A 13565-nucleotide genomic window follows, 5' to 3' on the forward strand; every position below is an offset into this window, starting at 1 on the left:
CTGCTATCACAGGACAAACCTGAGCAATGTGGCTGGACTGAGCTTAGAATCGACAAAAGCATCTCACCTATACACACACACTCGCCACCGTGGCACCATTTGGGACAGAAAAGATCGTGCCTGTGCTCTCTCATCCCCACCCCTCTCCCTGTAGGATGCTGAGGAGTAACTCGATCAGCTGTGTGAGTAATGACACCTTTGCCGGCCTGAGTTCGGTGAGACTGCTCTCCCTCTATGACAATCGGATCACCACCATCACCCCTGGAGCCTTCACCACGCTTGTCTCCCTGTCCACCATGTAAGTTCTCCTGGGTCCACTGCCCACGCACTCTGGAGTCCCACTCTGCAGAGCGCTCTCCTCCCAGCTCCCTGTTACCTCTGGCCAAGCTCATCTATCCATCTGTCCACTTAAAAACTCGTCAGGCTTTCTGTATGTGCCAGGCATCGTCTAGGTGCTGAGGCTGCACACGCTCAGCCCCTCCTTCCTGGAGCTCACAGCATAGTGAATTGACACAGAAAGCAGATCCGCAGTGATTTGAAAACCCAAGCTGGAAGGCCAGGCGTGGTGGCTTATGCCTGTAATCCTAGCACTTTGGGAGGCTGAGGTGGGTGGATCACCTGAGGTCAGGAATTCGAAACCAGCCTGACCAACATGGTAAAACCCCTTCTCTACTAAAAATACAAAAGCTAGCCAGGTTTGGTGGCAAGTATCTGTAATCCCAGCTACCTGGGAGACTAAGGCAGGACAGTTGCTGGAACCTGGGAGGCGGAGGCTGCAGTGAGCCAAGATCATGCCACTGCATAACAGCCTGGGTGACTGAGCAAGACTCCGTGTCAAAAACAAAACAAAAAAAAAAACAACAACAAAAAAACATGGGCTTTGCTGAGAAAAACTGGAGCTGTATTCTGGAAGGCAAGTGGGAGTTAGCTGTTGAAGAAAGTGGACATTGCAGTTCCTTCAGAGGGAAGGGCATGTCCAAGGGCCCTGTGGTTGGTTGCAACAGAGCAAATACATGGGACTGAACATCTGCCAGCATGGTCACAGCGCTGAATGAGGGAGGGCATGACGTGAGGCAAGGCTGGAGAGGAAGCCAGGGTCAGGCTGCAGGACTGCTGTGGACCATCTGGTCTTTGTCCAGAGCACATTAGGAAGACTGGAACCTTAAAGTAGACCAGTAACATCACCAGACAGGGGCTTAAAAAGGTGTCACTGGTGGCCAGGCTTGGTGGCTCACGCCTGTAATCGCAGCACTTTGGGAGGCCAAGGCGCGTGGATCACGAGGTCAAGAGATCAGACCATCCTGGCCAACATGGTGAAACCCCGTCTCTACTAAAAATGCAAAAATTGGCTGGACGTGGTGGCGCATGCCTGTAGTCCCAGCTACTTGGGAGGCTGAGTCAGGAGAATCGCTTGAACCCGGGAGGCGGAGGTTGCAGTGAGCCGAGATTGTGCCACTGCACTCCACTCCAGCCTGACAACAGAGCGAGGCTTCAACTCAAAAAAAAAAAAAAAAAAAAAAAAAAAAAAAGTTAATTAATTAAAAAAAAAAAAAAAAACAGAAAGGTGCCATTAGCTGCTTCAGTGGGTATCAGAACCAGAATTAGAACCCAGCTTTCTGGGCACCTAAAGGAGTGCTCCTGCCCGGGTAGTGCACTGTTGTGGGAAGGGAGCCTCTGTGGAATAATGGGTAAGACTCTAGAGCCAAATTTCCTAGGTTCAAATCCTGGCTGTGCCTCTTGTTAGCTGTGTGACCTTGGGAAAGTGACTGCATCTCTGTGTGTTTCCATTTCCCTTCTGCATAATCTACCTCCTAGGATGGTTATGAGGATTGAATCTGGTGATGCCTGAAAACACACAGCAAGGGCCTAGGTGTAGAAAGTGCTCAACACATGCGTGTTTTACAGCTGCTCATCGTATTTCCATGTGGCTCTGTTATCCTTAGTCGCTGGTTCATTGTCCCCTCTCTAACCTTCCCCGAAGACCCTTCGGAAGGCGGAAGGAAGGGCTGCTGCTGCACCTTCTGTTGCTGCCCTATGTCTATTGCACTTGGAATCAAAGCCGAAGTTAGAGGAGGGCCTAAAGGCCAGCCCCACGTCATCTGGCCCCTCATGCCCTGCCTGTCCCCTCCCTGCCTCCATTCTAGCTTCACGGGGCTCCTCGCCATTTTCCCATGATCCCAGCCCACTCCCACCTTGGAACTTTGCACTCCCTGGAACACCCTCCCCCGGCCTCCCTCCCCCCGACCTCCCTCCCTTCCACTTTTGCTCAAGTGTCACCTGCCTTACCCTGCTCCACCCCTCTGCCATAACCCCAATCCCTCTAGCCCTGCCCCCTAATATTGCATAGCACTAACCATGGCCTAATATACTGTGTCATTTACTAACTTGCTGTTAATCATATATTATCTGCCCATCACCGTATAAGATCCCGAAGGACAGGGATATGTGACTGCTTCATTCACTGCTGTATCCTTAATGTTTAGATCTGTGCCAAGAGCGTAAGCAGAGCCCAGCATATAATTGTTCAGTAGAGGAATGAATCGAATGAGTGACATCAACAGGAGCGACAGTGGGTTGGGAGCTAACACCAGTGAGCTGGTCCATTTTAGTCCATGTTTAGCCTCTTCGAGGTACCTCCACATTGGAAATCCAAAGACACCTAAGATGCCCAGAGGGGCAGTCAAAGCATTCAGGGAACCAGCTCTGACCCGTGAAGTAACTTGCCCCGCTTCACAGCTACTGAGTGTCAGAGCCTGGACTCCAACCCTGGAACAGCCACTCGCAAGCCCTTCATTGCCGTATCATCCTACGGCCACTCAAGGGCTGTCTGCCCCTCTTACATAAGCTCCCCAAGCCTTACTTTCCTCATGTGAGAAAAGGAAGACAATGTTACCCCTTCCTGGGGTTGCTGTGACAGGAATGAATGAGACAATGGATTTATAAAGCGCGTGGCATGATCCCAGTCCTGTAGTAAACACTCATGAAGGGATAGAGGGATAGCTGCCAGCATCCCCTCATCTCTCCGTCAGGCCACAGATGCATATAAAGGGCCTGTGATGACATAACGGTAGTTTCCGGATATGCAGAGGCAAACAGACCCCACCCTCATGTATGTAGAGTCCACGGTGCAAGACGAGCACAGAAACCAATCATTGCACACTCCCATGGGTGCTACGGGGAGAATGAAGGGGAATGAGGGAAACGATAGGATAGGGCTGAAGTGTCCCACTTGATATGGGGGACTCAGAGAAGGCTTCCTTGATGAAATGTCACTGAAGCCAAGGACTAAAGAATGAGGAGAAGCCAGCCAGCAACCTGTAAAGATACGGGTTCCCAGCAAGGAAAGTAGCAAGTGGGAAGGCTCTCGTGGTAAATCTCTGTTAAGGACCCAAAGGCAGTTCACACAGCCAGGGCTTGGTATACAAGGGAGGGCATGACGAGAGACCACGGTCACATCCATCAGTGGCGGGGGTCTGGAATGAGACCCTCGCAGAGACTGCATCTGGGGAAGAGCCTACATTTCCTTCGTGAGACCTCCTCCTTCCCGACTGGGAGAGCTGGGCTCTGGGCAGCAGATCTCAGGGCCGCTCCCACAGTAGAAGGGTGGAGACTAAGCACCCTTCTCTCTTCCTAGAAACCTCCTGTCCAACCCCTTCAACTGCAACTGCCACCTGGCCTGGCTCGGCAAGTGGTTAAGGAAGAGGCGGATTGTCAGTGGGAACCCTAGGTGCCAGAAGCCATTTTTCCTCAAGGAGATTCCCATCCAGGATGTGGCCATCCAGGACTTCACCTGTGACGGTGAGAAGGCTGGGGGTCGAGGGCTGTAGGGAAGGCCCTGGGAAGGCAAGGAAGATGGCGGAGATAAAGGATCAGATACTCCCTGAGATCTGATTCCACTTTGCTTTGGGCACGCAGCTGGAGCTCTGGAGAGCTTTGCAGATCTGCTGCTAGCCCACATGCCTCCTTCATGCCAGTTAAGAGAAGGTGCCCACTTCAGAAGTCATTTTACTTCCATCGGTTAGAAATCTGTCATAATATACTGATTTCAGTACGACAAGACACTGCTCATTAAAATGAGATACTGCCGTCTATGAGAACACTGTTATACCACATATACTAATCTATCATGTCCACAGTGAGATTGGTGCCCCTTAAATGATATGGCACCCTTGTGGAGTGCACAACCTATACAACTGTACATGGGAGCCCTGGCCTCAGTCTTCCTCTCTGCATCATGATGAGACTCAGAGTATGTACTCATAAGAAACAGACTTCAAGAAAAGTCTTGTCACTGGCTGGGGATATGGATATCTGAGGTTTTGGTTCTCAGGATCCCAGAGGGCCTATTTATTTGCATAAATTCAAGCCAGCACAGTTCTTTACTTGATCAACTTTGGGTTATCTAGAGACAGATAATTAGCTGAGATTAAGGCATAATGGAGGCTTGGGACACACTCACCACCCTGGAGGGACTATGTAGTTTTGGGAGGAGAGAAGGAAAGGAGAAAGAGGAAGCGAAAAGACAAGACTGCCCCCTCCCCCTGAGCACTCCTTCAGTCAATTGGGCTTATTCCTGATCTGGTTATGGTGACCTCTTTCCTGTTACTCTTGCTGAGCCTCCTTGATGGTCTTCATCTTACCTCAAATGAGGTAGAAGGTAGGCGACACCCACCAACCACGGATGAGACCAGCAGGTACCCTATTCCTGGTTCTAGCACACAGCTGGGACAGGGGACAACTTGTCTTTGCGGAGAACACGCAGCCTTGCTCACTGGTGCCCCCCAGTGGGGCTTATCTCCCACAACGCTCACCCTCTCTGGGGCTCTCCACAGGCAACGACGAGAGTAGCTGCCAGCTGAGCCCGCGCTGCCCGGAGCAGTGCACCTGCGTGGAGACAGTGGTGCGATGCAGCAACAAGGGGCTCCGCGCCCTCCCCAAAGGCATGCCCAAGGATGTGACCGAGCTGTAAGTACCCCCAGTGCCTCCAAGCACACTGTCGTCTCACCACCAGCAGCATCCTCCATGCTTTACCCCAGAATCTCAAGCAAGGCAACATGGCAAAACTGCCCTGGGGAGACCCTACTTAAATGGATCCCAGCAAGATGGCAGTGCAGCCCTCACCAAGATGGCAGCCATGGGCTTTGACAAGGGCACAGGAAACACGGCTCCCCCAGTGCCTCTGCCTGGCAGGAGAGGAGTCTCTGACCCCATAATTCCTAAAGATACCCTGAATATAAGTGGGAGGTTATTGCCTCATTTTCCATATCATCCCTGAAACCCCTGCTCTGTACACCCTCTTCCTAAGACTCCTCAGCAGTCTCTTAGTCTGATCCCAGCAGCAGTACAGGATAATTGTGAAAACATTGTCCAGCGGGCGCTGTGGCTTACAAAGCACTTTTCTGAATAGGATCCTCTTCCAAGTTCAAACAGCCCTGTCAAACATGAGGCCCCATTTTACAGATGAGGTCTTAGCTCCTGAGTCCCATCCATTCTCAGAACAGGAGCTTTCTTATTCCACAGCCCAAGCTCCTGCCACTGACTCCTCAGGTCCTGTCTCTGCACCAGAAACTCCCAGCTTAACAAAAAAGGTGTTAGCCTCTTCCTGAAGGGCTCTTAATATTATGGAGAAAATCCTATTTCTGCCCCCTGGAAAGCACAGACAGAAGGACGAAGCAGTCCCCTAGAGAGGGGGCCTCCCTGGAATGCACCAGGAACACTGCAGCTAGGACCAGAGGAGCACCACACACTCGCACAACCAACACACACCATGTGCACACTCGCATCCATCCACTCCTTCACTCATCCACGCAACACATATTGACCAGGTTTCTCAGGTGTCAGGTACTCTGCTCACATTGGAGAGACAACGGCGAGCAAGATGGGTGTGACCCCTCCACTCCCGGGGCTCATAGTATTAGGGAAAGTAGACATTCACGCGATCATTGCAGATGCACATGTGAAGTGACAACTGTGAAAAACGCTACAAAAAAAGAGGTACAAGGTTGCTAGGACATGCAAAGTGAGAAGTACGACAGAGACAGGAAGCTCTAAGAAAGCTGCCCTGGGGGAAATGATGCTAGAGCGAGGTGGTGCTCCAGGCTGAAATTGCTACATAAGCAAAGGCCCTGCATAGGAGTGGGCAGAGCCAGGGAGAGGCAACAGGAACAGCCCAAGTGCCCGAACAGGAACACACCCACAAACCAACACCATACACCACACACCACACACCCACACCACCACACCCACACACCACACTGACACACCACCACACCATCACCACACCCACACAGCACCACACCCACATACACCACACCCACACCACACTGATACACCACCACACCCACACAGCACCACACCCAAATACCACCACACCCACACACCACACCATCACCACATTCACACAGCACCATACCACACACCACCACACCCACACCCCACACTAACACACCACCACAGCACCACACCCACACACCACACCGACATACCACCACACCACACACCACCACACCACACACATCTGACGCTTGACTTTGACATCTCTCTTACCAGGCCCTATGCACATCCCCTTTTCTGGGCCAGGTTAGCACATACAGGCATACCTTGGAGATATTGTGGGTTCAGTTCCAGACCACCATAAAGCACAAACTGCAATAAAGCAAGTCACACAAATGTTTTGGTTTCCCAGTGCATATCAAAGTTATGTTTATACTATACCGTAGTCTATTAAGTGTGCAATCTCATTGTGTTGAAAAAAAACCAATGTACCAATGTACATACCTTAATTCAAAAATGCTTTATTGCTAAAAAATGCTAATGATCACCTGAGCCTCCAGCGAGTTGTAATCTTTTTCCTAGTGGGGGGTCTTGTCTTGATGTTGATGGCTGCTATCTGATCAGGGTGGTGGCCAAACATTGGGTGGCTATGGCAATTTCTTAAAATAAGACAGTAGTGAGGTTTGTCACATCGATGGACTCTCTTGTGAAAGATTTCTCTGTAGTACACAATGCTGTTTAACATCATTTTCCCATAGTAGAAGTTCTTTTAAAATTGGAGTCAAGGCCAGGCACAGTGGCTCACGCCTGAAATGCCTGCACTTTGGGAGGCCAAGGCAGGTGGATCACTTGAGATCGGAAGTTCGAGACCAGCCTGGCCAACACGGTGAAACCCCATCTCTACTAAAATACAAAAATTAGTGAAACCCCATCTCTACTAAAAATACAAAAATTAGTGGGCCATGGTGGCGCACGCCTGTGATTCCAGCTATGGGGGAGGCTGAGGTATGAGAATGGCTTGAACCTGGGAGGTGGAGGTTGCAGTGAGCCAAGATTGCACCACTGCACTCCAGCTTAGGTGATAAAGTGAGACTCTGTCTCAAAAAAAAAAAAAAAAAAAAAAATTGGAATCAATCCTCTCAAACCCTGCTCTACTTTATCAACTGAGGTTATATAATATTCTAAATCCTTTGTTGTCATTTCCACAACGTTCATAGCATCTTCACCAAAAGTAGATTCCATTTCAAGAAACCAATTTCTTTCCTCATCTGTAAGAAGCAATTCCTTATCTGCTCAAGTTTTAGCCTGAGATTACAGCAATTCAGTCACATCTTCAGGCTCCACTTCTAATTTTATTCTCACTATTTTCACCATATCTGCAGCTACTTCCTCCACTGAAGTCTTGAACCCCTCAAGGTCATCCATAGGGTTGGAATCACCTTCCAAACTCCTGTTAATATTGCTATTTTGACCTCCTACCATGAATCACAAATGTTCAAATGGCATCTAGAATAGTGAATCCTTTCCAAAAGGTTTTCAATTTACTTTGCCCAAATCCATCAAAGGAATCACCATCTATGGCAGTTATGGCCTTATAAAATGTATTTATTAAATAATAAGACTTGAAAGTTGAAATTACTCCTTGATCCATGGGCTGCAGAATGGATGTTATGTTAGCAGACATGAAAACAACATTAATTTGTGTGTACATCTCCATCAGAGCTCTTAGATGACCAGGTACATTGTCAGTGAGCAGTAATATTTTGAAAGAAATCTTTATGTCTGGGCAGCAGGTCTCAACAATGGGCTTAAAATATTCAGCAAAATATGCCGTAAACAGACATGCCATCATCCAGTCTTTGTTGCTGTATTTCTAGAGCACAGGCAGGGTAGATTTAGCATAATTCTTAAAGGCCCTAGGATTTTCCAAATGGTGAATGAGTATTGACTTCAACTTCAAGTCACCATCAGCAGTGACCCCTAACAAGAGAGTCAGCCTGCCCTTTGAAGCTTTGAAACCAGGCATTGACTTCTCCTCTCTATCGGTGAAAGTCTTAGGTGGCATATTCTTTCAATAAAAGGCGATTTTTGTCTCCATGGAATATCTCTTGTTTAGTGTGGCCACCTTCATCAGTTATCTTAGCTGGATCATCTAGATAACTTGCTACAGCTTCTCTATCAGCACTTGCTGCTTCACTTTACACTTTTCTGTTATGAAGATAGCTTCTTTTTGTTCTGTTTTGTTTTGTTTTGTTTTGAGATGGAGTCTCGCTCTGTCACCAAGGCTGGAGTGCAGTGGCGCAATCTCGACTCACTGCAAGCTCCGCCTCCTGGGTTCACGCCATTCTCCTGCCTCAGCCTCCCCAGTAGCTGGGACTACAGGCGCCCGCCAGCACGCCAGGCTAATTTTTTGTATTTTTAGTAGAGATGAGGTTTCACCATGTTAGCCAGGATGGTCTCGATCTCCTGACCCTCATGATCCGCTCCCCACCACCACCCTGGCCTCCCAGAATGCTGGGATTACAGGTATGAGCCATGGTGCTCTGCCATCTTCTTTTCTTAAACCTCATGAACCAACTGTTGCTAGCTTCACACTTTTCTTCTGCAGTTTTCTCACCCCTCTGAGCCTTCACAGAATTAAGGAGAGTTAGGGCCTTGCTTTGGATTAGGCTTTGGCTTAAGGGAATGTTGTGGCTGGTTTGATTTTCTATCCAGACCGCTAAAAGTTTTTGCATATCAGCAATAGGTCATTCTCATCATTCATGTGTTCATTGGACTAGCACTTTTAAGTTTCTTTAAGAACTTTTTATTTACATTCACAACTTGGCTATTTGGTCCAAGAGGCCTAGCTTTGATCTGTCTTAGATTTTGATATGCCTTCCTCACTAAACTTCATCATTTCTATCTTTTGATTTGAAGTGAGAGATGTGTGACTCTTAGAGGCCATTGTAGGGTTATTAGTTGGCCCAATTTCAATATTGTACTGTGTCTCTGGAAATAGGGAGGTCCGAGGAGAGGGAGATAGGGAACAGCTAGTTGGTAGAGCAGTCAGAACACATACAACATTTATCAATTAAATTCATCATCTTTGATGGGCATGGTTCATGGTGCCCCAAAATAATTACAATAGAGATATCAAAGATCACTAATCACAGATCACCATAAAAGTATAATAATAATGAAAAAGTGTTAAATATGTGAGAATTACCAAAATGTAACACAGAGACAAGAAGCCAGCATGTGCTGTTGGAAAAATGGCGCTGATAGACTTGCTTGAGGCGGGGTTGCCATAAACCTTCAAGTTTTAAAAAACGCAATATCTACAAAGTGCAATAAAGGAAAGTGCAATAAAACCAGGTACGCAGTACCCTCAGGTGTAAGCGACAGAACACAACCCAGGCTCCTCCAGGGAGTGTTTCTTTGATCCACACTGCTAATAATGCCTCTGGGGACAGAACTTCAACATGCCAGTTTCTTAGACTAGCACATGGCATGAACCTCCAGGGTGCACAGGCACGCGCCACCACGCCCAGCTAATTTTTGTATTTTTTTTTTTTTTTTTAGTAGAGACAGTGTTTCACCCTGTTGGCCAGGATAGTCTCCATCTCTTGACCTCGGGATCTGCCCGCCTCGGCCTCCCAAAGTGCTGGGATTACAGACACATTCTGACAGTGTCATTGCAGTGCCTGCCTCCAGCCCTAGAGCCCGGTATCTTCCAGTGCATTCTTCAGTTATCTGAGTTGATAAATTCTCTTTATGCTTAAGGTGGTTTGAGCTGATTTTCTTCCTCTTTGCCCAGGAGGAAAGCTAATATACCACTTCATAAGCTAGCTGTGAGGATGGAAAGACTGGATGCCAGAGGTTCGGAAGCACTCAGTCACATCAGCTGTGACGATTGTTATCATTGTCATGACTCCTCCTCCATGTTTTTGAGTGGATTTTGGGGCCAGTCCTCTGGGAGTTACCCACATAGGGTAGAAGCCTGAAAGTGCGCAGCTTGTATGTCAAAGGCCATGGTGAGTCCTGTGACCTGATTCCAGGACTGCAGAGGAGACACTGCATTTTGGCAGAGTGGTCGGTGCCTGTCTCCTCTCTGCGTCTTCCATTTCACCCCACTCCTCAATTCCCATCAGAGTCCTCTCTGGGTGAGGAAGAAAACACCTCATTTTTACATAGGCCAGCTCCCTCCAGTCTGAAATGGGTGCAGATAAAACAGATGCTAGTCTGCGATGGGGAAGCAGGTAGAATGTGGTAGAAAGAGCACTGGGCTAGGAGCCCAGAGGTAAGTCCCAGCCTTGGTTCTGCCTGTGCCTTGGGGCTACTCAGCAGCATCTCTTCCCACTCCTGCCCCCGGAAGCCACATTGCAGCCACACCTGTGGCTTCTTGTGATTCCCCCGGTGATATGCCTTCCCTGACTTCAGGGCCTCTGTCCAGGACATTTATGTTCTCCCGGCCTAGAATGTTCTTCTCTCCCATCCCTACTTAGGTAACCCCCTCTGGTTTCTCAGTCTCAGTCCTTCCTGGAAGCACAAGTTAAGAAGAGTGATTCTGAAAACAAATAGTCTCGGGTTTAAATTCCAACTTGACTACCTACTGATTGCATCACTGTGGGCAAGTTACTTCATCTCATTCAGCCTCTATTTACTGATCTGTGAAATGGGGAGAACAGCGGTATATCCTTCACAAGGTAGAGGCTGACTAAGATAACGTAACTAAAGCACTTAGCCCTGTGTGCGGCGCATAGCCACGGTTTGATGAATGTCAGTGGTGATGATTAACCTTCCTTTCAGAAAGCTTTGGGTGGCTAAGACTGGGTTGCGTGCCTCTCACTTGCACCCCCATGGCTCTTCTCTCAGGTATCACCCTGTATTGTAGTTGCTTATTTACTTACTTCTCCTTCTAGACTAAGAGCTCCCTGAGGGCAGCAATTGTGTCTCATTCACATTTTGTTTTCTTTCCCCCTTCAGAGTTAAGCACAGCAACTAACCCATAGCAGGTATTCAGGAAAAGATGAATAAGAAAATGATCTTGAAAAATAAACCTCTCTGAATCTGTCTTGTCTTCTTTTTTTTTTTTTTTTTTTTTTTTTTTTTTTTTTGAGACCGAGTCTCACTCTGTGGCCCAGGCTGGTAGGCTGGTGTGCAGTGGCGCTATCTCCGCTCACTGCAAGCTCCACCTCCTGGGTTCACACCGTTCTCCTACCTCAGCCTCCCATGTAGCTGGGACCCGCCACCATGCCCAGCTAATTGTTTGTATTTTTTAGTAGTGATGGGGTTTCACCGTGTTAACCAGGATGGCCTCGATCTCCTGACCTCGTAATCTGCCCGCCTCAGCCTCCCAGAGTGCTGGGATTACAGGCGTGAGCCACCATGCCGGCCGCACGTGGATTCTTGAGTGTGTGTTTCCCAATGCTCCAGAGAAACTGGGCCTCACTCTCAGGTCCAGGCATTTCCCAATGCTCAGAGAAACTGAAACTAGGGCTGCCAGCCCAAGGGAAGGAAGGGAGGTCTTGAAAGTTGCTAAAAAGTTCATGTCCACCGTGGGTTTGAGTTGGGGTCATGCCCTTGAAGTTCTGTGTACACAAATGCCCCCGCATGCAGTGAGCTTCCTGCCCTTCCCTTGGACCGGGCTGTGCCATGGGATGGAGCTGCAGAGAATGACCCAGTTATACTCTCCTTCCTGGGCCAATTGAGTGCCAAGTGACACATGTCAAAGGACAGAAATGCCATGACGATAGCCCATGGATGCTTTTTCCCAAAGCTCGTGGAACAGACACTGAAATAACAACGATAATTGCATGCAATTATAAAGTAAACTTCAGCACTTTGGGAGGAGACCTGATTTTCTGCTTTGGAAATGGTATCACTTCCCCTTGGCCAGGCGTGGCTTCCAAAGTGCACTGAGGAAGGCAGCCCTCACTTCTGTCCCCAAACCGTCTTCCTAGGGTGGAGGGTGGGGGGTAAGCAGGAGAATGAGTGTCAAAGAAAGTGAAAGCTGGCAGACCTGGAGAATTATGGCCGGGAGCCTCTGGTTCAGGGACATTGGCTGAGTCCGGATCCAGGGTTTCCAATGCAAGCTTTCCAGCTCCCTCAGGCATCGTTAGTTATCTCAGGCAGGGCTGCCAGCTTACAAAACAAAATTAAGTTTAATTCACTGAGAAGAAGCAAAAACAAAGTTGCCCAGCATTTCTCTAAAGGGCAGGGTGTGAGAGTCTGTTGCAAGCATGCAAGACCCCAGCAATACCATCCAAGCAGGCGGTGATTTTTTTCTCCAGTCAGCCCTCTGCAAACCCTCACTGGCCCTTCTCTCACAGTCTCCTCTCAATTCTACGCTGGGTGAGTCAAGCCAAACGGAGCCTCGTTCCCACATTCAGTCTTGCAAGTGCTCTTTGAAGCAGGGCTACAGTACCACTTGCCCTCTTTGACCCCAAATCCTGTGCTCATGCCCATTCCAACAAAGGTTCTTAAATGTTTAGGTCTCAGGACTCCTTTATGCTTTTCAAAAGCATCCAGGACTCCAAGAACCTGTGTTTATGTGGGTTATAGTTATTGATATTGATCATATTAGAAACTAACACTGAGAAAATGTTAAAATATGCATTAATTCCATTTCAAAGTAGCTATTATATACCCATGACATGTTTATGTAAAAAGCACATTTTTAAGACAAACCAAAAGAAATGCAGATGAGAGGAGTTTCATTGTTTTATATTTTTGCAAATCTCTTTGATATCTAGCTTCCTAGAAGATAGCTCGATTTTCATATCTGCTTCACCATTCACTTTGTTGTTTTATGTTTTTTGGGTGAAGTATAAGAAATCTGGCTTCACACAGAAATGTATTTGAAAAAGGGAGGAGCCAGGTGCAGTGGCTCACGCCTGTAATCCCAGCACTTTGGGAGGCCAAGGTGGGTGGATCAGCTGAGGTTGGGAGTTTGAGACCAGCCTGACCAAAATGGAGAAACCTCGTCTCTACTAAAAATACAAAATTAGCCAGACATGGTGTTGGGCGCCGGTAATCCCAGCTACTTGGGAGGCTGAGGCAGGAGAATCGCTTGAAGCCGGGAGGCGGAGGTTATGGTGAGCTGAGATCATGCCATTGCACTCCATCCTGTGTAACAGAGTGAGACTCTGTCTCAAAAAGAAAAAAAGAAAAAAGAACGAAAGAAAAAGGGAGGAATACTTTAATAGCCTTTTCAGATAATTATGGGTGTTCTTTCATAAAGACCAAAGCTCAACAAGTGGCATTTTCTTAAAGGCTAGCTGTAGTGTGGAACCTGCCCCCGTACCAGT

At 48.1% G+C, this 13565-nt stretch overlaps 1 protein-coding gene across 1 annotated transcript in view; it reads left to right on the forward strand.

Moving 5' to 3' along the window:
- Nucleotides 1-13565, forward strand: part of SLIT3 (slit guidance ligand 3) — a 637958-nt gene that overhangs the window by 547362 nt on the left and 77031 nt on the right. The window contains exons 18-20 of the mRNA XM_008015258.3: nucleotides 155-298; nucleotides 3635-3798; nucleotides 4833-4965. Of these exons, the coding sequence (XP_008013449.3) occupies nucleotides 155-298; nucleotides 3635-3798; nucleotides 4833-4965 (441 nt within the window). The remainder of the gene's footprint in view (nucleotides 1-154; nucleotides 299-3634; nucleotides 3799-4832; nucleotides 4966-13565) is intronic.

This window comes from Chlorocebus sabaeus, chromosome 23, assembly GCF_047675955.1.
Source record: "Chlorocebus sabaeus isolate Y175 chromosome 23, mChlSab1.0.hap1, whole genome shotgun sequence".
Lineage (NCBI taxonomy): Eukaryota > Metazoa > Chordata > Mammalia > Primates > Cercopithecidae > Chlorocebus > Chlorocebus sabaeus.